General features: G+C 41.5%; 1 protein-coding gene across 3 annotated transcripts in view; it reads right to left on the bottom strand.

Annotated features, from left to right (window-relative positions):
* YIPF6 (Yip1 domain family member 6) overlaps positions 1–22,736 on the bottom strand; it is a 35,014-nt gene extending 12,278 nt beyond the window's left edge. The window contains exons 1-3 of one of the 3 annotated variants that reach the window (XM_029241104.1): positions 22,419–22,736; positions 1,509–1,637; positions 385–463 (exon numbers count right to left, since the gene is read on the bottom strand). In XM_029241104.1, coding sequence (XP_029096937.1) covers positions 385–463; positions 1,509–1,637; positions 22,419–22,475 — 265 coding nt within the window. In that variant the 5' untranslated portion in view covers positions 22,476–22,736. Of the gene's footprint in view, positions 1–384; positions 464–1,508; positions 1,638–22,384 lie in introns of all 3 variants that reach the window. The other 2 variants (XM_029241105.1, XM_029241106.1) reach the window with 2 other exon arrangements.
* Positions 22,737–26,371: the final 3,635 nt, after the last annotated feature.

Below are 26,371 nucleotides of genomic sequence, written 5' to 3'. Positions count from 1 at the left end.
TAATTTGTTAAACCTTTAATGGGTATTAGCTATTATTCTAATTTAACATTTACACATTTTGTCTTTCCCTTGGAAATCATTAGCTCTTTGGTTGAACAAAGTCCCTATGTCTTTGCCACTTCCAGAAATATTCTTTGCAGTGTCTATTATAGCAGGTGAAAATATACAGTCTATATTTATTGATGAGGACAATATATTCAGCAAAATCTTCCAATCTCTGAAATTCCATCCTAAATTTTTAACTTTTTTCAAAAACTTCATTTATGTATTTTTTCATCCTGCAAAATGACATCAGTTTTATTACCGCAGAGCCTTTGCCTTATAAAATACTTATGATAAGGTATGATGAGAAACAGCAAAGCCTCAAAATCCTTATATACTTACAATCTCTCAAAAGAGTATTGCTTTTCCTTGGGTACAAAACATGCATGAATTTTTTCCCAACAGCTTTTAGATCACGCATCTGAAAGATATAAACAACTTGTACTGTGATGACCAAGGTTGCCAAGCAGCCCCCTCACTTAATTTGCTAAAATTTCTTTTATTTCAATCTCCTGGGAGCCCTTCATTGAATTTTAGAGCTATAACTCCAGTTTAATTCCTTCACTATACAAACAAACCAGAGAGGTCGGGTTTTTCTATTAACTCCTTTTTCTATTAACTTTTCCTATTAACTCCTTAAGCCAGCATCTAACTCTTTACCACATTCATCAGTTCTGTTTTGAGTTTTTAAACTCCACAGAAGAGAAACAAAGCCCTCCTAATATGTTACTTAAAGAAACGAAAATAATAGCACTAGTAAAATCTGCTCTGCAAAACACAGCACCTAACTGTCAGTTCATACATGATGAGGTCACAAGGGGCAATCAGCCTGCTCCCAAGCTAACACATTCTTCACAATATGTAAAGTCAATTAATTTTCAACATTCCCATACATTCTGGCAAATGAATCCTAGAAGCCAGATTTTAAAAAATCAAGACATTTAAAGAAGGGTGCAGTCATATAAACATAACCTCTCAAATTACAGTTGAGGTAGTTCTGTCCTAATTTAGAAATTTCTTCATGTCATTAATAGTTCTTTGTAAACATGACTTTTAACGGTTGTTTACCATTCTACCACATAGATGTAACATAATTTACTTAACCGATTACTCTTCTTTGCAACTTTCCCCCATTATAAATATTGCTGTAACAAACATCTTTGTATAAACATTTTTCTGTATTTTTTAAAATACTTTTGTATTAAAAATTTTTTTCCTTATACTATACCTAGAGAAGCGGGAATTATCACCTCAAAAAGATTGGACATTTTAAGTTCCCTAATATCCATTACAGCCAAACTGCTTTCCAAAAAGGCTGTACCAAATTATTCTCTAGGGGAGAACCTTAAATGTCAATAAATAAAATACACTGAAAACCAGTGAACCAAACAAAAATATTACAAAGTGCTATTAGCTATTTAGCCCCATGACACTGAACAGAAGTTCTCTCAACTTGTCTAACTTACAATGGTATTCCGAACAGATTCATTCAGTGTGGAGCTGTCAAATTCCCGAATGCGAGATCTCATGGGAATGGTGATTTCTCCTTCCACAGGGATGTCTTGTGAGATAGATATATCTGAAAGGCCTGCAAACTGAGAAGAATTAGGGACAAAAATTTAAAGCCTGTAATAAACTGTAGGATTCCCCCAAAGACATCATCATTTCCCAGAGAGCAGGACCATGTCTTTTTGTAGGGTTTTATACAGTTTTTAAAATAAGGTGTTAGCTCACCAGACATCGAAAAATGCAGTTCGCTAAAATTCTCAAATGCTTATTTCTTTTAACTTAAAGAAGGAGATGGCAAACAATGGAAAAAATTATAAAGTAAATGGCATAGACTTTCTTGCCCTCAAATATCTGGTTTCTTTCAAGCATGAAATCTTCTTTTTATATCTTTATCAGAGTATAATTGCTTTACAATGTTGTGTTAGTTTCTGCTGTACAACGAAGTGAATCAGCTATATGTATACATATATCCTCATATCCCCTCCCTCTTAAGCCTCTCTCCCACCCTCCTATCCCACCCCTCTAGGTCATCACAAAGCATCAAGCTGATCTCCCTGTGCTATACAGCAGCTTCCCACTAGCTATCTATTTTACATTTGGTAGTGTATATACATCGATGCTACTCTTTCACTTCGTCCCAGCTTCCGCATCCCCCACACCCGTGTCCTCAAGTCCGTTCTCTATGTCTGCGTCTTTATTCCCACCCTGCCACTAGGTTCATCAGTACCGTTTTTTTAGATTCCATATATGTGTTAGCATACGGTATTTGCTTTTCTCTTTCTTACTTCACTCTGTATGACAGGCTCTAGGTCCATCCACCTCATTACAAATAACTCAATTTCACTCCTTTTTATGGCTGAGTAACATTCCATTGTATATATGTGCCACATCTTCTTTATCCATTCATCTGTCGATGGACATTTAGGTTCCTTCCATGTCCTGGCTATTGTAAATAGTGCTGCAATGAACATTGGGGTGCATGTCTCTTTTTGAATTATGGTTTTCTCAGGGTATATGCCCAGTAGTGGGATTGCTGGGTCATATGGTAGTCCTATTTTTAGTTTTTTAAGGAACCTCTATACTGTTTTCCACAGTGGCTGTATCAATTTTCATTCCCACCAACAGTGCAGGAGGGTTCCCTTTTCTGCACACCCTCTCCAGCATTTATTGTTTCTAGATTTGTTGATGATGGCAATTCTGACCAGTATGAGATGATACCTCATTGTGGTTTTCATTTGTATTTCTCTAATGATTAATGATGTTGAGCATCTTTTCATGTGTTTGTTGGCAATCTATATGTCTTCTTTGAAAAAATGTCTATTTAGGTCTTCTGCCCATTTTTGGATTGGGTTATTTGTTTTTTTTGATATTGAGCTGCATGAGCTGTCAAACATGAAATCTTAACAGGATAGAAGCTAGTAAGATTGCAGAACTTTTAGTGACATTTCAGTGATCACATCTTAGCACAGCCACAATTCTGTTGCACTTCTGCTCCTTAGTGGGCTCCAGTGGCCTCTGCTGGCTAAAAAGGAGCATTATGTGAAATCTAAAGGGAAACTGGGAAGAACATGGAAATAGCAAAACACATCATTATTTATACTCTTGTTACCAGATTACTGGCAACCACAGATCAAATAACATTTCCAAAGTGAACTGCAAGATTGCAAACTTTTAAACTCTTACGTTCATATGCCAAATTTGATTACTGTGACTGAAACTCTAGAATCTTCAAGTTCCTAAGAAAACAGAAGCAATCCCTTCTCATATGGTTTTTGGCCCAATGTTTAGTGGGCAATAGTTACAGGTAAATGAAATACAAAACAGTATACTAAAATTTTAGGAAGAATAAGGTTGTTCAAAGAACTTATGAAAAGCAGCTTCTCAATCACATTCTTAATAAGGAAATGCAGGGCTTCCCTGGTGGCGCAGTGGTTGAGTGTCCGCCTGCCGATGCAGGGGACACGGGTTCGTGCCCCGGTCCCGGAAGATCCCACATGCCGTGGAGCAGCTGGGCCCGCGAGCCATGGCCGCTGGGCTTGCGCGTCCGGAGCCTGTGCTCCGCAACAGGAGAGGCCACAACAGTGAGAGGCCCGCATACCGCAAAAAAACAAAAAACAAAATCCAAAAAAAAAAAAAAAATAAGGAAATGCAAATTAAAGCTACTTGAAAATTCTTCACCTGTTAGACCGGCAAAAATCCAAGTTTGACCACACATTCTGCAAGTGAAGCTGAGGGGTAAAAGCACTCACACACTGCTGCTGGGGAGGTAAAATGGTACTAGGCCCTATTGAAGATTAATCTGGCAATATCTAGTAAATTTATATATGGATTGCTCACCACTTTTAGGAGTCTAAAGTGGTAAAAATACAAAAAGTCATATATATATATATATATATATATATATATACACACACACACACACACACACACACACACACACACACACACAAGGCTCTTCATTACAACACTACCTGTAAAAGCGAAAAACCTGAGAATAGCCCAAATGCCCATCAACAGAGAACCAGTTGAATAAAGCATGGTATGTCCACATAATGGAGTGCTATGCAGCTGTAAGAAGGAATGGGTATATCTCTAAAGAACTATTATGGAGTGTTAAATTAAAAAATAATGTGGAGGAAAGTCTGTATACATGCTACCATTTATCTGAGAAAAGAGGGGGTACAAATATATATATACATATCTGAATATCTTTTAAATATAAGAAATAAGTCATGTAATATGACCTGTCACATGTAATGTAAGAAATGTCATAGATTTTTTTTAAAAGAGGCTTCCTAATTAGGAAAGGAGGGAATAAGGTGGAGGAAACAAGTAGAGAAGTTAGTCTTCTTGGAACACACATTGTTCTGTATATATAACTTGAAATCATATAAATAACTTCACAGAATTATGAGACAAAATTAAAATTTAAAAGCAGTCCCAAAAACTGAAAGAGAAATGAAACAAATGAACCTACTGAATTAAATACACAACCACACAGAGAGCAACTGTTTCAAGTGACTTTACAACACTGTAATTTGACTTCCAGTTAGGATGTAGAAAACTGGAATGAGCATCCCATCCACTAGCACAATGAGAAAAAGCTAGACTAACTACAAAATCATAACTTTCCTTGAACCCATCAGAGAGCTGAGGTTGTAGGGCAACCAAGTAGCATGAATGAAATCTAAGGAAAGACAGGCACTTACTTCCAAGAAGAGATGGGACATGAGCACTGGCTCAACTGTAGCAAAGCACGAGAAGACAACAACACTGGGCATCACACAGATGATTAAGAATTCAGCTAAAATTTAAAATGAATTGCTAAAGACCAAGTGTTGACTGGTGTGAGAGTACAGTGTCCCTGGAAGCATTAGACACAGGAGGCATTCACACCCACTTGCAGGCTCTTCTCCACAGACTTCCATTGGTCCAGGTGTAAGGGGAGTAGCTGCCTCTTCTGAGGAAAGCACAGAGACTGGCTCAGACCCTTCTCCCCTACAGAAAAAGAGACTTAAAGCTGCTGGGAGAAGATCAGCAAACTCTGTTGTCTCCAGAGCACAGGTGAAAACCCACTGTGGCTGGGGAAAGGGAAAAGACAAACCTCACTACTCCTGGAGGAGGGGTGGGAAATCATCCTGAGGCCAGACTATTAGAGTCTCCCTTCAGCTGGGGGAGAGACAGGATCACTGAGAAAGTCTCACCCAGGAAGACTCAGGGACACATGACCTACCTAAGGCAGAGGCTGGACCAAAACAACAAAGAACCTCCACCTCCCAGGTACCCACCACAAGGCTAGCAAGTATGCAATAACAAGCAATAGCAGTGTAGTGCTAAGGGAGGGGCTAGAGCTTGGAGAGAAACCGACTATCTTATGCAGGGGCAAAGGGAATGCAGAAAACTAAGCATGGAGGAGGAACATTAAGAAAAACACTGGGAAAACCTAGTGCCCACCCTAAGCACAAGGTAATAGGGGAGGAATTTGAAGCTGATGATGCATTGAAGGTTCCCATATCAAGTACAAAACCCAAATACAGTTCAACTCCTTACTATATTGGCTTAACCCCCATAGTGACAACTTAGCAGAAAAGATGTGCCATTTCCAGGCAGTCTCTACTGTTATACACGATGGCCAGTGATCAATAAAAAAATTACCCCTTCCCCATAAACACACACACACACACACACACACACACACACACACACACAGGGAAACAACCTTCTGTTACAAGACAAAGCAATTAAACCAGACTCTGAGGTGACCCAGATGTTAGAATTTCAGAAGAAAAATTTACCATGAATACAATTAATATGTTTAAAAGGCTCTAGTAGAAAAGATACATGCATGAATGATGATGAATTTCTGCTAAGAGGTGGAAACTGTAAGAGTCAAATGGTAATGCTAGAAGTAAGTGAATATAGTAACAGATGAAGAATGCCTTTGACAGCCTTATCAGCAGACTCAACAGAGCCAAATAAAGAAATCGGTGATAGGTCAGTGAAAATTATCTAAACAAAAACAAAACAAGAAGAGTTAGAAAATTAAAAAATTACACACATCAAATCATTGTATTGGGGCTTCCCTGGTGGCACAGTGGTTTAGAGTCCGCCTGCCGATGCAGGGGACACGGGCTCGTGCGCCGGCCCAGGAAGATCCCACATGCCGTGGAGCGGCTAGGCCCGTGAGCCATGGCCGCTGAGCCTGCGCGTCCAGAGCCTGTGCTCCGCAGCGGGAGAGGCCACAACAGTGAGAGGCCCGTGTACCGCAAAAGAAAAAAAAAAATCATTGTACACCTTAAACTTGTACAATGTTATATGCCAATAATATCTCAATAAAACTATAAAAAACCAAAAAAGAACACCCCAAAACAGAACAGAGCATGCAAGAACTGTGGGTCGATATTAAACAGTCTAATTTGTATATTATTGAAATCCCACAAGAGGAGAAAGATAATGGATCCGAAAAAAATATTTGAAAAGATAACAACTGAATTGTTTTCCAAAAATAACGAAGACATCAAATGACAGATCCAAGCCCAGAAAACCCCAATCAAGATAAATACCTCGGGCTTCCCTGGTGGCGCAGTGGTTGAGAATCTGCCTGCCAATGCAGGGGACACGGGTTCGAGCCCTGGTCTGGGAAGATTCCACATGCCGCGGAGCAACTAGGCCCGTGAGCCACAACTACTGAGCCTGCGCATCTGGAGCCTGTGCCCCGCAACAAGAGAGGCCACGACAGTGAGAGGCCCGTGCACTGCGATGAAGAGTGGCCCCCACTCACCACAACTAGAGAAAGACCTCGCACAGAAACGAAGACCCAACACAGCCAAATAAATAAATAAATAAAATTTTAAAAAATAAATAAAAATTATATTTAAAAAGATAAATACCTAAAGACAAAAGCAAAAATCCACAAACCTAGACACATTGACACTACTGAAAACCAAAGATAAAGAGGAAAACCTTAAAGTCTGCCAGAGAAAAAAGACATTGCAATCAGAGGAAACAGGTAACAGACATCTCACCCAAAACTACACAAGGCAGAAGAAAATGGACACACCTTTAGAGTGCTGAACAAATAAAACTGTCAACCCAGAATTCTAAACCCAGCAAAAATAGCTATTAAAAATGAAGGCAAAACAATGACATTTTTCAGATGAGCAAAAGCTGAAACATGCACTATAAGAAATGTTAAAGTATGATCTTCAGAAAGGAATATGATATCAGAAGGAGATTTGGATTTACACAAGGAAATGAAGATAACCAGAAGTGGTTTAAATGAAGGTAAATATAAAAAATATTTTATTTTTAATTATTCTAAAAGATGACTGCCTAAAGCAGAGGTCACCAAACTTCTTCTGTGAAGGACCCAAATAGTAAATATTTTAGGTTTTGAGAGCCAAATGGTTTCTGTTGCAGTTGCTCAACTCTGCCACTGTAGCATGAAAGCAATCAAAGACAATATATAAAAAATTATGTTTGGGGGGCTTCCCTGGTGGCGCAGTGGTTGGGGTCCGCCTGCCGATGCGGGGGGGGCACAGGTTCGTGCCCTGGTCTGGAAGGATCCCACGTGCCGCGGAGTGGCTGGGCCCGTGAGCCATGGCCTCTGGGCCTGTGCGTCCGAAGCCTATGCTCCGCGGCGGGAGGGCCCGCGGCAGTGGGAGGCCCATGTACTGCAAAAAAAAATTATGTTTGGCTGTGTTCCAATGAAACTTTATTTACAAAAATATGTAGTGGGCCAGACTTTAAATTATAAAAATATAACATTTAGGAGATAACTGGAAATTTGAACACCGACAAGATATTTGATATTAGGGAATTATTGATTTTTTAGATGTACTAATGATATTGTGGTTATGTTCTTTAAAAACAGAATCCTTATCTTTTAGAGATACATATCAAATATTTACTAATGTAATGATGCTGGGGATTTGCTTCAAAATAGTATAGAGAAAAGCGGGTAGGGCTATAGAAGAAAGAAGACTGGCCATAAACTGGTAATTATTATTGAAGGTTGGGTACCTGAGGGTCCACATTACCATTCTACTTTTGTGTGTTTGAAATTTTTCTTAATAAAAAGTTAAAAAATAAACAAAAAATTCCTAATTTTAGGGACCATCTAAGTTCTTTTTCCTTTTTGCCTCCCCTCCCCAGGCCAAAATGAATCTAAATATAATCAAGCCTCTGGATCTTAAAGTTTACAGGAAATATGTGGACAGAGGCACATACTAAAAATACCACAAGGATACAATCAGCCAAACACAGAAAGTGGAGAATTCTACAAGAGAAATGACTGAATTTAAATAAATAAATTACATTAAAAAGAGGAGAACACATATATTAAAAGAGACTTATTGGGACTTTCCTGGTGGCTCAGTGGTTAAGAATCCACCTGCCAACACAAGGGACACGGGTTTGAGCCCTGGTCTGGGAAGATCCCACATGCCGCAGAGCAACTAAGCCCATGCACCACAACTACTGAGCCTGCGCAAGCCACACCTACTGAGCCTGCGTGCCACAACTACTGAAGCCCACGCGCCTAGAGCCCATGCTCCACAACAAAAGAAGCCACCGCAATGAGAAGCCTGTGTACTGCAACAAAGAGTAGCCCCTGCTCGCCGCAACTAAAGCCTGCATGCAGCAACAAAAACCCAACACAGCCAAAAATAAAATAAATTTAAAAAAAAACAAACAAACAAAGGAAAAGAAATGTTCCTTTAGAGAAAAGAGAGACTTACTAACCAAATGCAATTTGTTGACCTTGTTTGGATCCTGATTTGGACAAATTGTAAAAACACATTTTTTTTTTTTAGAAAATTGGGAGGTGAATAGAGATTAGATGATATTAAGGAGTGATTATTATTATGTTATGTGTGATAACAAAACAAAAGTCCTTACCTATTAGGGAAACATACTGAAGTATTATGGGTAAAGTGATATGTCTCAGATTTGCTTTAAAACACTCACAAAAGATTATGAAAGACAAGGAAAGACTGAAGAACGATTACAAACTGAAGGAAACTAAGGAAAAATAACAGCTAAATGCAATGTGAGATCCTGGATAAGATCCTGGAACAAAAAAGGACATTCGTGGAAATCCTGATAAAATTCAAATAAGATCTGTAGTTTAATAGTGTTGTACCAACGTTAACTTCCTGGTTCTGATCACTGTACTATGGTTATATACAATGTTAACACTAGAGGAAGCTGGGTGAGGGGTATACAGGAACTCTCTGTACCATTTTTGCAACTTTTCTGTATGTCTAAAATCAGTTCAAAATAAAAAGGTTAAAATAATACTCCAGAAAAGAATATGGTAGGGAAATAAATGAAATAAGAATAGCAGAATGTTGATAGGTATATGGGATTCATTATACTACTCTTTATTTACATATTTGAAAGCTTCCATAGTAAAATGGTAAAATATATCACTTCCTTGTTTCGGCCATTCCCTCAAACTACTCTCCTTCCTCTCATCTTCTCTGACCAAACTGCTCTTCACTCTCCCACTCTCTTAATCCTTTGTAGTCTACACTAGTCTTCCCACAACTTTACTGATAGTGCTAATAGTGACCTCATAATCAAGAAATAAAAGAATCTGGGGACTTCCCTGGCAGTCCAGTGGTTAAGACTCCGTGCTTCCAATGCAGGGGGTGCAGGTTCGATCCCTGGTGGGGAAACTAAGATCCCACATGCCCCAGGGCATGGCCAAAAAAATAAAAAATAAATAAATGAAAGAAAGCCTGCAAGCAAAAAAAAGAAAAACAAAAGAAATACAGGGCTTCCGGGAAGAGGCAGAAGAGTAAGACGCAGAGATCACCTTTCTCCCCACAGATACACCAGAAATACATCTACACGTGGAACAACTCCTACAGAACACCTACTGAACACTGGCAGAAGACCTCAGACCTCCCAAAAGGCAAGAAACCCTCCCACGTACCTGGGTAGGGCAAAAGAAAAAAGAATAAACAGAGACAAAAGGATAGGGACGGGACCTGCACCAGTGGGAGGGAGCTGTGAAGGAGGAAAGGTTTCCACACACTAGGAAGCCCCTTCGCGGGCAGAGACTGCGGGTGGCGGAGGGGGAAGCTTCAGAGCCGCGGAGGAGAGCACAGCAACAGGGGTGTGGAGGGCAAAGCGGAGAGATTCCCACTCAGAGGATCGGTGCCAACCAGCACTCACCAGCCGGAGAGGCTTGTCTGCTCACCCGCCTGAGTGGGCGGGGCCTGGAGCTGAGGCTCGGGCTTCAGTCGGAACGCTGGGAGAGGACTGGGGTTGGCGGCATGAACACAGCCTGCAGGGGGTTGGTGCAGCACAGCTAGCCAGGAGGGAGTCCGGAGAAAAGTCTGGACCTGCCGAAGAGGCAAGAGACTTTTTCTTCCCTCTTTGTTTCCTGGTGTGCAAGGAGAGGGGATTAAGAGCGCTGCTTAAAGGAGCTCCAGAGACGGGCTCGAGCTGGGGCTAAAAGCACGGACCCCCGAGACGGGCATGAGACTCTAAGGCTGCTGCTGCCGCCAACAAGAAGCCTGTGTGCGAGCACAGATCACTATCCACACCCCCCTTCCGGGGAGCCTGTGGAGCCTGCCACTGCCAGGGTCCCGGGATCCAGGGACAACTCCCCCGGAAGAACGCACGGCGTGTCTCAGGCTGGTGCGACATCATGCCGGCCTCTGCCGCCGCAGGCTCACCCCACACTCCGTGTCCCTCCCTCCCCCCCGGCCTGAGTGAGCCAGAGCCCCCGAATCAGCTGCTACTTTAACCCCGTCCTGTCTGAGCGAAGAACAGACGCCCTCCAGCGACCTACACGCAGAGGCGGGGCCAAATCCAAAGCTGAGCCCCTGGGAGCTGTGAGAACAAAGAATAGAAAGGGAAATCTCTCCCAGCAGCCTCAGAAGCAGCGGATTAAAGCTCCACAATCAACTTGATGTACCCTGCATCTGTGGAATACCTGAATAGACAACGAATCATCCCAAATTAAGGAGGTGGACTTTGAGAGGAAGATTTATGATTTATTTCCCCTTTTCCTATTTTTGTGAATGTGTATGTGTATCCTTCTGTGTGAGATTTTGTCTGTATACCTTTGCTTCCACCATTTGTCCTAGGGTTCTATCCGTCCGTTTTTTGTTTGTTTTTTTTTAATTCTTTTTCTTAATAATTATTTTTTATTTTATTAACTTTATTTTATTTTATCTTTCTTCTTTCTATCTTTCTTTCCGTCATTCGCTCTTTTAGACAACGAATCATCCCAAATTGAGGAGGTGGACTTTCAGAGCAAGATTTATGATTTTTTCCTCTTTTCCTCTTTTTGTGAGTGTGTATGTGTATGCTTCTGGGTGAGATTTTGTCTGTATATCTTGGCTTCCACCATTGGTCCTAGGGATCTATCCATCCATTTTTTTCTTTTTTTCTTTTTTTTCTCTATTTTTTATTTTAATAACTTTATTATATTTTGTCTCTTTATTTTATTTTAATTTATCTTCTTTCCTTCCTTCCCTCCTTCCTCCCTCCCTCCCTCCCTCCCTCCTTCCCTCCCTCCCTCCTTCCCTCCCTTCCTTCCTTTCTTTCTTTCTTTCTTCTACTACTACTAATTCTTTCTTTCTACTTTTTCTACCTTTTATTCTGAGCCGGGTGGATGAAAGGCTCTTGGTGCTGCAGCCAGGAGTCAGTGCTGTGCCTATGAGGTGGGAGAGCCAACTTCAAGACACTGGTCCACAAGAGACCTCCCAGCTCCACATAATATCAAACGGCAAAAATCTCCCAGAGATCTCGATCTCCACACCAGCACCCAGCTTCACTCAACAACCAGCAAGCTACAGTGCTGGACACCCTATGCCAAACAACTAGCAAGACAGGAACACAACCCCACCCATTAGCACAGAGGCTGCCTAAAATAACAATAAGTCCACAGACACCCCAAAACACACCACCAGAGGTGGACCTGCCCTCCAGAAAGACAAGATTCAGCCTCATCCACCAGAACACAGGCACTAATCCCCTCCACCAGGAAGCCTACACAACCCACTGAACCAACCTTAGCCACTGGGGACAGACACCAAAAACAACAGGAATTACAAACCTGCAGCCTGCAAAAAGGAGACCCCAAACACAGTAAGATAGGCAAAATGAAAAGACAGAAAAACACACAGCAGATGAAGGAGCAAGATAAAAACGCACTAGACCTAACAAATGAAGAGGAAATAGGCAGTCTACCTGAAAAAGAATTCAGAATAATGATAGTAAAGATGATCCAAAACCTTGGAAATAGAATAAACAAAATACAAGAAACATTTAACAAGGACCTAGAAGAACTAAAGATGAAACAAGCAATGATGAACACCACAATAAATGAAATTAAAAATACTCTAGATGGGATTAACAGCAGAATAACTGAGGCAGAAGAACGGATAAGTGACCTGGAAGATAAAATAGTGGAAATAACTACTGCAGAGCAGAATAAAGAAAAAAGAATGAAAAGAAGTGAGGACAGTCTCAGAGATCTCTGGGACAACATTAAACGCAACAACATTCGAATTCTAGGGGTTCCAGAAGAAGAAGAGAAAAAGAGACGGACTGAGAAAATATTTGAAGAGATTATAGCTGAAAACTTCCCTAATATGGGAAAGGAAATAGTTAATCAAGTCCAGGAAGCACAGAGAGTCCCATACAGGATAAATCCAAGGAGAAACACACCAAGACACATATTAATCAAACTGTCAAAAATTAAATACAAAGAAAACATTAAAAGCAGCAAGGGAAAAACAACAATAACACACAAGGGAATCCCCATAAGGTTAACAGCTGATCTTTCAGCAGAAACTCTGCAAGCCAGAAGGGACTGGCAGAACATATTTAAATTGACGAAGGAGAAAAACCTGCAACCAAGATTACTCTACCCAGCAAGGATCTCATTCAGCTTTGATGGAGAAATTAAAACCTTTACAGACAAGCAAAAGCTGAGAGTTCAGCACCACCGAACCAGCTTTACAACAACTGCTAAAGGAACTTCTCTAGGCAAGAAACACAAGAGAAGGAAAAGACCTACAATAACGAACCCAAAACAATTAAGAAAATGGGAATAGGAACATACATATCGATAATTACCTTAAATGTAAATGGACTAAATGCTCCCACCAAAACACACAGATTGGCTGAATGGATACAAAAAAAAGATCCATATATTTGCTGTCTACAAGAGACCCACTTCAGACCTAGAGACACATACAGACTGAAAGTGAGGGGATGGAAAAAGATAGTCCATGCAAATGGAAACCAAAAGAAAGCTGGAATAGCAATTCTCATATCAGACAAAATAGACTGTATAATAAAGACTATTACAACAGACAAAGAAGGACACTACATAATGATGAAGGGATCGATCCAAGAAGTAGATATAACAATTGTAAATATTTATGCACCCAACATAGGAGCACCTCAATACATAAGGCAAATACTAACAGCCATAAAAGGGGAAATCAACAGTAACACATTCATAGTAGGGGACTTTAACACCCCACTTTCACCAATGGACAGATAATCCAAAATGAAAATAACTAAGGAAACACAAGCTTTAAATGATACATTAAACAACATGAACTTAATTGATATTTATAGGACATTCCATCCAAAAACAACAGAATACACATTTTTCTCAAGTGCTCATGGAACATTCTCCAGGATAGATCATATCTTAGGTCACAAATCAAGCCTAGTTAAATTTAAGAAAATTGAAATTGTATCAAGTATCTTTTCAGACCACAACGCTATGAGACTAGATATCAACTACAGGAAACGACCTGTAAAAAATACAAACACATGGAGGATAAACAATACACTACTTAATAACGAAGTGATCACTGAAAAAATCAAAGAGGAAATAAAAAATTACCTAGAAAGAAATGACAATGGAGAAACGATGACCCAAAATCTATGGGATGCAGCAAAAGCAGTTCTAAGAGGGAAGTTTATAGCAATGCAATCCTAACAGGAGACATCTCCAATAAACAACCTAACCTTGCACCTAAAGCAATTAGAGAGAAGTACAAAAAAACCCCAAATTTAGCAAAAAGAAAGAAATCATAAAAATCAGATCAGAAATACGTGAAAAAGAAATGAAAGAAGCGATAGCAAAGATCAATAAAACTAAAAGCTGGTTCTTTGAGAAGATAAACAAAATTGATAAACCATTAGCCAGACTCATCAAGAAAAAAAGGGAGAAGACTCAAATCAATAGAATTAGAAATTCTAATTAGAAATTAGAAAAAGGAGAAGTAACAACTGACACTTCAGAAATACAAAAGATCATGAGAGATTACTACAAGCAAATCTATGCCAATGAAATGGACAACCGGGAATAAATAGACAAATTCTTAGAAATTCACAACCTGCCAAGACTGAATCAGGAAGAAATAGAAAATATGAACAGACCAATCACAAGCACTGAAATTGAAACTGTGATTAAAAATCTTCCAAGAAACAAAAGCCCAGGAACAGATGGCTTCACAGGCGACTTCTATCAAACATTTAGAGAAGAGTTAACACCTATCCTTCTCAAACTCTTCCAAAATATAGCACAGGGAGGAACACTCCCAAACTCATTGTACGAGGCCACCATCACCCTGATACCAAAACCAGACAAGGATGTCTCAAAGAAAGAAAACTATAGGCCAATATCACTGATGAACATAGATGCAAAAATCCTCAACAAAATACTAGCAAACAGAATCCAACAGCACATTAAACGGCCCATACATCATGATCAAGTGGGGTTTAATCCAGGAATGCAAGGATTCTTCAATATATGCAAATCAATCAACATGATACACCATATTAACAAGTTGAAGGAGAAAAACCATGTGATCATCTCAATAGATGCAGAGAAAGCTTTTGACAAAATTCAACACCCATTTATGATAAAAACCTTGCAGAAAGTAGGCATAGAGGGAACTTTCCTCAACATAATAAAGGCCATATATGACAAACCCACAGCCAACATCATCCTCAATGGTGACAAACTGAAAGCATTTCCACTAAGATCAGGAACAAGACAAAGTTGCCCACTCTCACCACTCTTATTGAACATAGTTTTGGAAGTTTCAGCCACAGCAATCAGAGAAGAAAAGGAAATAAAAGGAATCCAAATCGGAAAAGTAGAAGTAAAGCTGTCACTGTTTGCAGATGACATGATACTATACATAGAGAATCCTAAAGATGCTACCAGAAAACTACTAGAGCTAATCAATGAATTTGGGAAAGTAGCAGGATGCAAAATTAATGCACAAAAATCTCTGGCATTCCTATACACTAATGATGAAAAATCTGAAAGTGAAATCAAGAAAACACTCCCATTTACCATGGCAACAAAAAGAATAAAATATCTAGGAATAAACCTACCTAAGGAGACAAAAGACCTGTATGCAGAAAATTATAAGACACTGATGAAAGAAGTTAAAGATGATACAAATAGATGGAGAGATATACCATGTTCTTGGATTGGAAGAATCAACATTGTGAAAATGACCCTACTACCCAAAGCAATCTACAGATTCAATGCAATCCCTATCAAACTACCACTGGCATTTTTTACGGAACTAGAACAAAAAATTTCACAATTTGTATGGAAACACAAAAGACCCTGAATAGCCAAAGCAATCTTGAGGACGAAAAACGGAGCCGGAGGAATCAGGCTCCCTGAGTTCAGACTATACTACAAAGCTACAGTAATCAAGACAGTATGGTACTGGCACAAAAACAGAAAGATGAATCAATGGAACAGGATAGAAAGCCCAGACATAAACCCACACACATATGGTCACCTTATCTTTGATAAAGGAGGCAGGAATGTACAGTGGAGAAAGGACAGCCTCTTCAATAAGTGGTGCTGGGAAAACCGGACAGGTACATGTAAAAGTATGAGATTAGATCACTCCCTAACACCATACACAAAAATAAGCTCAAAATGGATTAAAGACCTAAATGTAAGACCAGAAACTATCAAACTCTTAGAGGAAAACATAGGCAGAACACTCTATGACATAAATCACAGCAAGATCCTTTCTGACCCACCTCCTAGAGAAATGGAAATAAAAACAAAAATAAACAAATGGGACCTAATGAAACTTCAAAGCTTTTGCACAGCAAAGGAAACCGTAAAGAAGACCAAAAGACAACCCTCAGAATGTGAGAAAATATTTGCAAATGAAGCAACTGACAAAGGATTAATCTCCAAAATTTACAAGCACCTCATGCAGCTCAATAACAGAAAAACAAACAACCCAATCCAAAAATGGGCAGAAGACCTAAATAGACATTTGTCCAAAGACGATATACAGACTGCCAACAAACACATGAAAGAATGCTCGACATCATTAATGATAAGAGAAATGCAACTCAAAACTACAATGAGATATCATCTCACACCAGTCACAATGGCCATCATCAACAAATCTAGAAACAATAAATGCTGGAGAGGGTGTGGAGAAAAGGGAACCCTCTTGCACTGTTGGTGGGAATGTAAATTGATACAGCCACTGTGGAGAACAGTGTGGAGGTTCCTTAAAAAACTACAAATAGAACTACCATATGACCCAGCAATCCCACTACTGGGCATATACCCTGAGAAAACCAGAATTCAAAAAGAGTCATGTACCAAAATATTCACTGCAGCTCTATTTACAATAGCCCAGAGACGGAAACAACCTAAGTGTCCATCATCAGATGAATGGATAAAGAAGATGTGGCACATATATACAATGGAATATTACTCAGCCATAAAAAGAAAGGAAATTGAGTTATTTGTAGTGAGGTGGATGGACCTAGAGTCTGTCATACAGAGTGAAGTAAGTCAGAAAGAGAAAAACAAATACCGTATGCTAACACATATATATGGAATCTAAGGGGGAAAAAAAGGTAATGAAGAACTTAGGGGTAAGACAGGAATAACGACCCATACCTACTAGAGAATGGACTTGAGGATATGGGTAGGGGGAAGGGTAAGCTGTGACAAAGCGAGAGAGAGGCATGGACATATATACACTACCAAATGTAAAATAGATAGCTAGTGGGAAGCAGCTGCATAGCACAGGGAGATCAGCTCTGTGGTTTGTGGCCACCTGGAGGGGGGGGATAGGGAGGGGGGGAGGGAGGGAGACGCAAGAGGGAACAGATATGGGAACATATGTATATGTATAACTGATTCACTTTGTTATAAATCAGAAGCTAACACACCATTGTTAAGCAATTATACTCCAATAAAGATGTTAAAAAAAAAAAAGAAATACAAGAATCCTTCCTCAGTTTCACCCTTTGAATATTCTTCATCACTTAATGTGTAAACCAACCTGTTTTGAGGTCATTATTCTCCCTTTACTACTACAATACTGCCCTTTCAAGCTCCAGGATTGCTTGTTTTGAGCTTTCTTGCTGCCTGCTACTGCTAGGGTAGACAGGGCAGTGCAGAAGGAATGGCCTTTGAAGCCAAACGGGCCTTTGCCCTCCCTTGGAAACAACACTGCTACAAGAATTAGATAACACCTGCATGTCACCTAGCACATAGTCAATGCTCAACGTGTGGTATCTGGAGAGCCTTGGTTAAGACTGCAAGCTCCTGGAGGCAGGCAGCCTGAGTTCAAATCCTAGCTCCATCATTTACTACCTGTGTGACAATGAGCACGTTCCTTTTCCTCTCTGTGCCTCAGTTTCCTCATCTATAAAATTGAGATGATGGTACTATCATCACAGGGTTGTCCTGAGGAAGAAATATATCAATACAAGTAAACAACTTAGTAGCAGGCTCACAGAAGGGGATAGATACATGTCAAGAGCTCGGGTTCAAGATTCCCAGGGAGTCGATTCAGGTTCTGTCACTGCTGTAGAATAAAGTATTTGGCTAGCCTTTGTCCTTTGTTCCTGGGAGGTAGCCTCTAAACTCCTGGGATTTCCTAAATGATAGTAATATTTTTGTTATTCATAGTGGGCCCTAATAGTTTAGCTAACAGGTGAGCCCTGGTAGACAGCTAGTTTATGTTAATGAGATGACAGCATGGTGGCTAACCACTGCTAAAAGACCAAACACAAGATTAGAGGATTGGGGGGTCTGAGTCCTGTGATACAAACCTGGCCTCTTGGAAGCGGAGGAGGCAATGATCCATTCAACCACACCTACATAATGAAAGCTCAATAAAAACTCTAGATATGTGGGTGAGCTTTCCTGGTTGGCAATATTCTGCATATTGTCACACATCAATGTATCAGGAGAGTAAACAGGGTCCTGTCCTGACTCCACAGAGAGAAGACAAGGACATTTTGTGTTAGGGACCATCTCAGACCTCAACCTAAGCATCTCCCCCTTCTGCTGGTTTCTGTTGTATCCTTTTGCTATAATAAAAGTGTAATTTTAAGTACAGCATTGTCCTGAGTTCTGTGAATCATTCTAGGGAATTACAGAGCCTGAGGGGATCACGGGAACTCCTGAATTTGTAGCCAGTAGGTCAGAAGTGAGGGTGGTCCTAGTCCTGCAGCTGGTATCTGAAGTGAGGACATTCTTATGGAAGACTGTGCCCTTAACTGGGGAAGTTTGGCCTAACTCCAGCTACTTTGTTTCAGAAGTCACTGCAGTCACTAAAGTGCCATGTGATTCCCACTCATCCCCCATCCCAACCCTTCCTCAGTACCTCTTCCCCAGAGAATCAGTGACATTGCTCAGCGAACTGAGGCAGGATCTGTGGCTCTCTAGCCCCATATATGAGACAGTACCACCAGGACCTCAGCTAGTGGACCCTGCTCTCTGACTAGCCCCTCAGTGGGGATGAAACGTGACTTGGACCCCATGTCCCTCCCTTTCCTCTGTGCAGGCAGCCTTGTGCACATACATACACATGTGTGCACATAAACACATGTGCACACTTTGCTGCCTGGCTTGGGCCAATGAGGGGAGGAGATAGAGGCAGGGCCAAAAACACACAGTAAAAGCAGGGACTGCAGCCTTAAGAAAGTGGCCGGGAGCAGATGGCTCATACTATTGACCAAAATCCTAAAGAGAGAAAGGAGTCAACAAGGTGGAGGGAGGGGTGGGGTGGATCAAGCAGGAAACAGTTCAGTCCAAGAGGTGGAGGTGGGGGCTTAGTGGCATGGTCTCTAGCCAGCACCTTCACCTGGGACCAGCTTCCTTCCAGACCCCAGGCTACAGCGATTATTATGGCTCTTTTTCCTGCTCCTTAAACAGACAGGCAATAGACAGGCATTACCCAAGATTCTGTATTTTCAACTCTATGCAGATGACTCCTAAATCAACCTTTCTAGTCCTGACCTCTTGTGAGCCCTGAAGTCCAGATTTCAGTGTCCAACTACCTGTTGGATATCTATTGGATGGCCTGCCAATATCTCAAACTAAACATTTCCAAAAGTGAATTAATCAACTTTTAGGGCCCTCATTCTCCTCTTCTGTATTTCTGTTCAGGGTATCACTTCCTCCCATTTGTCTATAGCCTTGTTTTTCAAAATGTGATACTGGGAGGAGCAGCAGCAGCACCACCTGACAGCTTATTAGAAATGCAGAATCTTAGGCCTCATCCCAGACCTACTAAATCAGAATCTGCAATTTAACAAAATACCCCAGATGACTGCTATGCACATTAAAGTTTGAAAAGCACTATGTAAGACACGTTCTCCCTAACACTGCAAACCCTCGAGCATTCCGCCTTACTCAAATCTTCACATCTGCCACTGCTGTAGTCCAAACAGTCATCAGTTCTTCCTGGAACTACCGCAACACTTGCACTGGTATCCTAGATTCCAGATACTCCCCATGGTAACTCCTCTGTTATGTTGTCAAAGTCATGATTTAAGACGCTTCCCTCCTCAAAAATTTCCAGTGGCTCCTTGTGGCCTATTAAACCTCCCGGCATAGTAGTCAATAAGAAGAAACAACACTACATGATTATTATGTGCCAGGCACTCTACCAAGTGTTTTATGTGTTTTAACTCATTTAATCCACCGAACAACCCTGTAAGTATTACTTTATCTCCATTTTACAGACAGGGAAACTGAGGCATGGAGGGGTTTGGTAATTTCCCCAATATCCTACAGTTAGTTAAGTGACAGAGCATAGAACCAAACCTAGACGACTTGACCCCAGAGCACACATCCATAACCACTGTTCCATATTGCCTCCCTAATTTAGTAGCCTTATCTTTTAAGGTTTACCTCCTAATACTTCCCTGTGCTTCAGCCAAAGTAATCTCTCTGTTGTTCTGCAAATGTATTAGCACCTCCTAACCTCTGTACCTTCACCAATGAGAGGCTCTGTAGCATTACTGGAAATAGTCTTGGTTTCAGAAGCAGACCTAAGTTCAATTTTCAGCCTAGCCACCCTAGGGAAATCATCAAATCTCTCTGAGTCTCATCTCCTCACCTGCAAGTAAAACATAGTTCAAAAACCACCTAACTGAAATAGTTGCTGTGAAGTTTAGAAAATATGCAGAGGATGTTTAGTACAATCCTGGCACATAGCAGGTGGTCAATCATTGATAGCTCTTATGCTCACCTGCAATTCAAATCCTACCCATCCTCTGAGGCCCCCTCAAATATAACTTCTACCATGTAGCTTGCTTCATCACCCCAACTAGACATGATAGCATCTTCTTTTAAATTGTTAATATTTTATGTGTAACTTTCTTATATAGTGTCTTATTTTAGCGTTATACATTTGTCTTATCCCTACAAATTAGACTGTAAGCATAAGGACAGGCCATTTGTATTTCCTAAAGCAACTAGCATAGTGTATTACACACTGTGGGAGTTCAATAAACATTGTTGAATAGAAGTGGACTGGATACTGAGTAATGAGTAACCAGAACCACTAAAATTAATTGGGGGAAAGCTTCATAAAAGAGAAGTGGGTCAGTTTAGATGAAAGGAACTAAAAACACCTAAGCACCTGTAACTACGTCATACCAGGCACTATGCATATATTAGTTCATTTAGTACTCTAATTCTGTGGTGACTTACTACCCTCATTTTCCAAATGAGGAAACTGGGGTTCAGAGTGACTTCCTCAAGGTCAGAAGTCTTCCATGAGAACTTGGACCTACTCACTCTCTTTCACTGTTGTATCTTCAGTGCCTAAAAGAGTGCCTGGAACATAGCGGATACTCAATAAATATCTGTCAAATGAATGAAGTGATGAACAAACAGAGCTAGTAAGCAGAACCAAAACTAGAATCGGTTTCACCTGACTCCCAGGTCAGTCCTCTACTACGTTAAGTTGCCAATTTAAAACAGAGAAAAGGGATGTACCATTTATTGAGCAACTACTATATAATTAAACACTATTTGGTATATAACTAAACATATGGGAGGAGGGATTGGGGGGCAGAATGTTGAGCTGACTACACTCAGTTATGGCACTGATTGTATTAGACACTTCACATAATTTGTCATTACAACTTTGTAAAAACTCTTTGAGGCAGGTATTTTTTTTTTTTTTTTTTTTTTTTTGCAGTACGCGGGCCTCTCACTGCTGTGGCCTCTCCCGCTGCGGAGCACAGGCTCCGGACGCGCAGGCCCAGCAGCCATGGCCCACGGGCCCAGCCGCTCCGCGGCATGTGGGATCCCCCCGGACCGGGGCACGAACCCGCGTCCCCTGCATCGGCAGGCGGACTCTCAACCACTGCGCCACCAGGGAAGCCCTGAGGCAGGTATTTTTAACTCCATTTTACAGATGAAAAAACTCTCCATGAAATGACTTGCCCAAATTCACACAAGCGGCAGAGTGGGTGATAACTTTACCTCCAAGTTAACTTTAACTCCAAAGCCTGTGTTCTTAAATACCTGTTCAGGCTTTGGAATTGTAGTATTTGCAGTAGAATCCTATCCTCTGCAGAGACAGGAGCAAGAGAGCATCATGAAGAGGACTGCAAGGAGCTGCGACACGGAGGGCAGGGATAAAACCAAGACGACTGGGGGTCACTGAGCAAATCAACAGTCAAGTTATAACGTCCCGTGGGAAGTAATCTCTCATTAATCCCAGAATGCTGGTACTCCAACAAGGGCTAGTGACAAGTCTCCATAAAATGAAGGGACAGCAGATGCAAAGATACTTAAATCGCCTAAAGCTCAGCATTTAACAAAATGCAGGGGACGAGGATAAAAAGGAAAGTTTCACAAGAAGGCGTGGAAACAACGCGGGTGGGGGGAAGCGGTTAGCCCAAAGAACAGGCGCAGTGTTGGGACCTGTTCTGGCATCGGGTACAGGAAGGACCTGCCGTGAGGAAGGGATTCCGGCTCTTTCACGCCACGAGCCCGTCGCCCGACTTCCTTAAGGGGCATCTGCCTCACCCTCGGTCCCTTCTGTCGCAGAACCCAAGCTCACCAGGGGCCTGGGCGTTGCTGTCCCTGGGTCTCCGGGAGACTCCGCCGCTTCCGCCATCTTGGCCCTCCTTCTCCCGGGTCGCTCCCACAGGCCTTTGCGGAACCTGAGACGTGGAGGCCGCGGCCCGTCAGGGCGTCTGCGCGTGGCGGCCGCGTCACCGAAGAGCGCCTAGCAGCTGCTAGCGGCCCCGTCCCTCGGCCCTCCTCCCTCGTCCTCTGGGTGGGGGGCAGGGGTTCGCGTCGCCTCGCTTCCCTTCTTCTGGGCCACGGGTCTCGCTGGACACGCTCCCTTTTTAACACTCCACCCCGACCCTCAGCGCACTCCCATCGGCCGCGGGGCCGCCGCTTCCTTCTCTCCCCCTCCCACCTCTTCGCGCCCCCCCCCCGCCCCCGCTAGCGTCTGCTTCCGGCTCTCTGGAGGTGGCTCGGGATGCCGCCTCCCACACCAGCACTGCACCTTAGGGAAAAAGCCTGCCCCTCCCCCAGCGGCCGAGAGACTTCCTTTCCCAGTTGCTGAATAAAGGGATGAAGCGCACCTTAACAACTGCTCCCTCCACTGTCGCCCTCGCCTGGATGATTACCTGCGCTTCTCATTCCGCTACTTAGCAGCTTCCCACTTACTGGACTGTTAAAAGCTTTCATACTGTCTCCACACCGACCTCCGAAATTGCTTTTCTCCCTCACCCCCTTGGGGTCGGGGTGGGGGGAAACTTCTCTGTATGCATTGGCCAACATTTTAATCCCACCACAATTTACCACAGTTTACAAAGTTGCTAAGCGATTTAGGGCAAGTACTGAAGATGTTCAAGGCTGAAAGAGGGCGATTATTGTAAGAATAACTTTTTAAAGAAAACTGCATGTCCCTATCTCGTTTTCCTGTCCTATCTCGGGACTTTCTCTGTGTTTCAGACTCCAGTTCACCTCACCTCAGGCTAAAATGAGCTCAGGCAATACACCCATTGTTGATGCAAGCAATATGCAGGGTACTGAGTGCCCACTGGGGCAAGTAATTACCAGTTTTCCACTTTTAACAAACAGGGTAGGGGATGATGTGAACTAGCCTTATTTTTTTGGATGGTCAATCTAGGAAAGCACACAAGTAGTAAACTTAAGAAGAAAGAATGTGGCTGTAGTGTGAAGAAATTCCCAAACTAATGAGATGTGTGTGTGTGTTTGTTGTTCTGTTTTGTTTAAATATTCTTATAATTCTCCTTCTCAGACCAAGCACAGTTTCAGTACTTGTGCAAATACTGATGGGAATAATATGAACATTTAGGCCAGTAGATATGAAACTTTTTTTAATGTTACAAAAAATTATTATGTATTGAATACAATTCCCCAGGCCCAGCCTCAGCTTCCCACACCTGCTCCACCCCTCCCACTACCATTCCCACCCTCAATGCCACCCCTACCCCTGTCCTGACCTCAGCACTCATTATCAGATTACCAAATCCGTTCCGGCTTCCCTGAGGCCATTAATAACCTCTTCTGTTTCCTTGTCAACCTCCAAAATTAGTTATCTCTCCCCAACTGAAAACCACAACTTATACCACCCAGCCTCATCTCTTGGCCTCTTTACCACTCATTTCAAGATGGCCTTGATGCTGGCTTCAGAGGAGGACAGGCCATAAAACAATTGTTGAGGCAGTCAGTATTTGGCTTACCTAGGCATTATTTCAGTCTAAAAATGCCAGTTTTCCTTATTTAACTAATAGGGTACAGGTTGAGTGTGAGTTAATATGTTATGAAGAGAAACTCAGGAAGGAAGGTTATAGAGGAAGGGGTGGCATAGGGCTAAGCTCCTAAAATAGTAATTATTTTATGTTTTTAGTTGCAAGTATATCTCAGAAAATTGCCAAACTCACTCATCATTCTTTAATACACTACAATCATTACCCTCTGTTAGACTATGAACATTTACCACACAGCACGACTCACGGGACTTGCCCAAAATTGCTTAGAAAGTTTGTAAGTGTTAGAAGAGGGATTAACATTTAGACCAATAAGTATGAAGAACTTTGTTAGTTGTTCTAAATTACAAGACAATATAACGTACAACTCTGAAAACAACTGGAAAATATTGAGGAAACAGGCAGTTTCCTGGAGAAATGGTCAAAATTAACTCAAAAAGGAAGCAAGATATTTCGTGAGGACAAAATTTTGGAAGAAAACAATATATAAAAAGCAAGGTGCAGAACAGTTTATATCGTATGCTAACATCTATGTAAAAAAGTAGAAGGGAATATATATCCATATACTTGAATATTCACAGACTCCGTCCCAATGACTACACAAGAAGCTGGTAACAGTGGTTGCCTCTGGGGGAGAAACTGAGGGACTAGCAATAAGAGATGAGAGGGACTATTTATTGACTTTCAAGGGAGGGCTATTCATTGTATGACCTTTCATGCAGTTTGAAATTTTTACTATATACATGTGTTACTTAAAAAAAAAAAAGTTGCCAAAGAGCTATCCTCCCCTCCCACCCCCAAGGTACTGGATGGTTTCCAAGGCTATCGTCAGGGAAGAAGAAATTTTCCTCTACCCATCTACATTCTTCTGGCTTGTCTAAGAATTAAATTGACATGAGAAAGATTAACAGGAGAAAATCAAACAAGATTTAATAACGTATACATGGAAGAGACCCAGAAAAACTGAGTAACTCACCAAAATAGCCAAAGCCCTCACCTTAAATACTATCCTCAGCTAAAGACAAAAGAGGATTTTGAGGGTGGGGAGCGTCAGTTATGGGAGGTTACCAGGAAAAGCACAGTAAACAAGGGTGATTATGATGCAGATTTAAGTCATTCATATTTATGACCATGGTCAGAGCAAGTATGATTGATTGGCCAATGAAGGGGTCCCATCTAGCAATAACAAAAGTGGCTCGAACAAAACTATAACTTCTTTCTTCTAGAATAATTTTCCTAAGGACCATCCAATTAGAGCCTTGGAGAAATCCACCAAGAAGTACTTGACATAGGTAAATGACCATAAATCCAACAATTGGATTAATTTTTAAAGTCTACATGAGACGTGTGCCAATGATAGAAAAACATTTGAGTTATGTGCAGAAGCCAAAGAAATGAAAAAACACAATAAATAATCATATGGGTCAGGTCCAGCATCTTGGGATAGCTGCCTCGTTCTGATGTCTTCTTCTCCTCCTGGGGTGGGAGTCGTTTCTCCTCTGTTTGAGCATTGTTTTAAGGTGAGTTTGAGGTGAGCAGTCCTCTCTATGGACCAGTCCAGTGCAAGGGCCCTTTCAAGTGGGAAATATGAATCCAAGAATCAATTCCCTTCAGTTATGCTGTGCAAGAGCTAATTAAGAGTATCTGACAGGGGTCCTGTAATCTAGGTTGGATAGAGTCCTTTCAATGATGTCTTTTCCAGTGTACATCATCTCCTGGTTGCAGGCCATAGGCCACCTGATCTTCATCCAAAGATAAGCTGATGTGATAAGCTTCAGAAACAATCTTAGTATGTCCTTTCAATAATTCAATTAAACTTTTGTCATAATGCAACATAGTAACAAGAAGCCATCCAGGAAGTGCGTCTTAAGCAGTAAATACAAAACCTCAAAGACAACAACACTAGAACCCAACATCTACAGAAACAATCTTTTTCTATCTAAAATTACCCTCATTTCTACAAAATATAGCCAAGTTGGGCTTCCCTGGTGGCGCAGTGGTTGAGAGTCCACCTGCCGATGCAGGGGACACGGGTTCGTGCCCTGGTCCAGGAAGATCCCACATGCCACGGAGCGGCTGGGCTCGTGAGCCATGGCCTCTGAGCCTGCGCGTCCGGAGCCTGTGCTCCGCAATGGGAGAGGCCACAACAGTGAGAGGCCTGAGTACCACAAAAAAAAAAATATATATATATATAGCCAAGTTGACTAATTTGCTTGCAAAATAAGTCTGGTTTCAATAAACTTTGCCTGATTATTTGCATCAG

Source organism: Monodon monoceros, unplaced genomic scaffold (genome assembly GCF_005190385.1).
Source record: "Monodon monoceros isolate NGI ecotype Baffin Bay Population unplaced genomic scaffold, NGI_Narwhal_1 Super_Scaffold_22, whole genome shotgun sequence".
NCBI lineage: Eukaryota > Metazoa > Chordata > Mammalia > Artiodactyla > Monodontidae > Monodon > Monodon monoceros.
The sequence above is the reverse complement of the archived record's forward strand: the minus strand, read 5'-3'. Positions and strand labels throughout refer to the sequence as shown.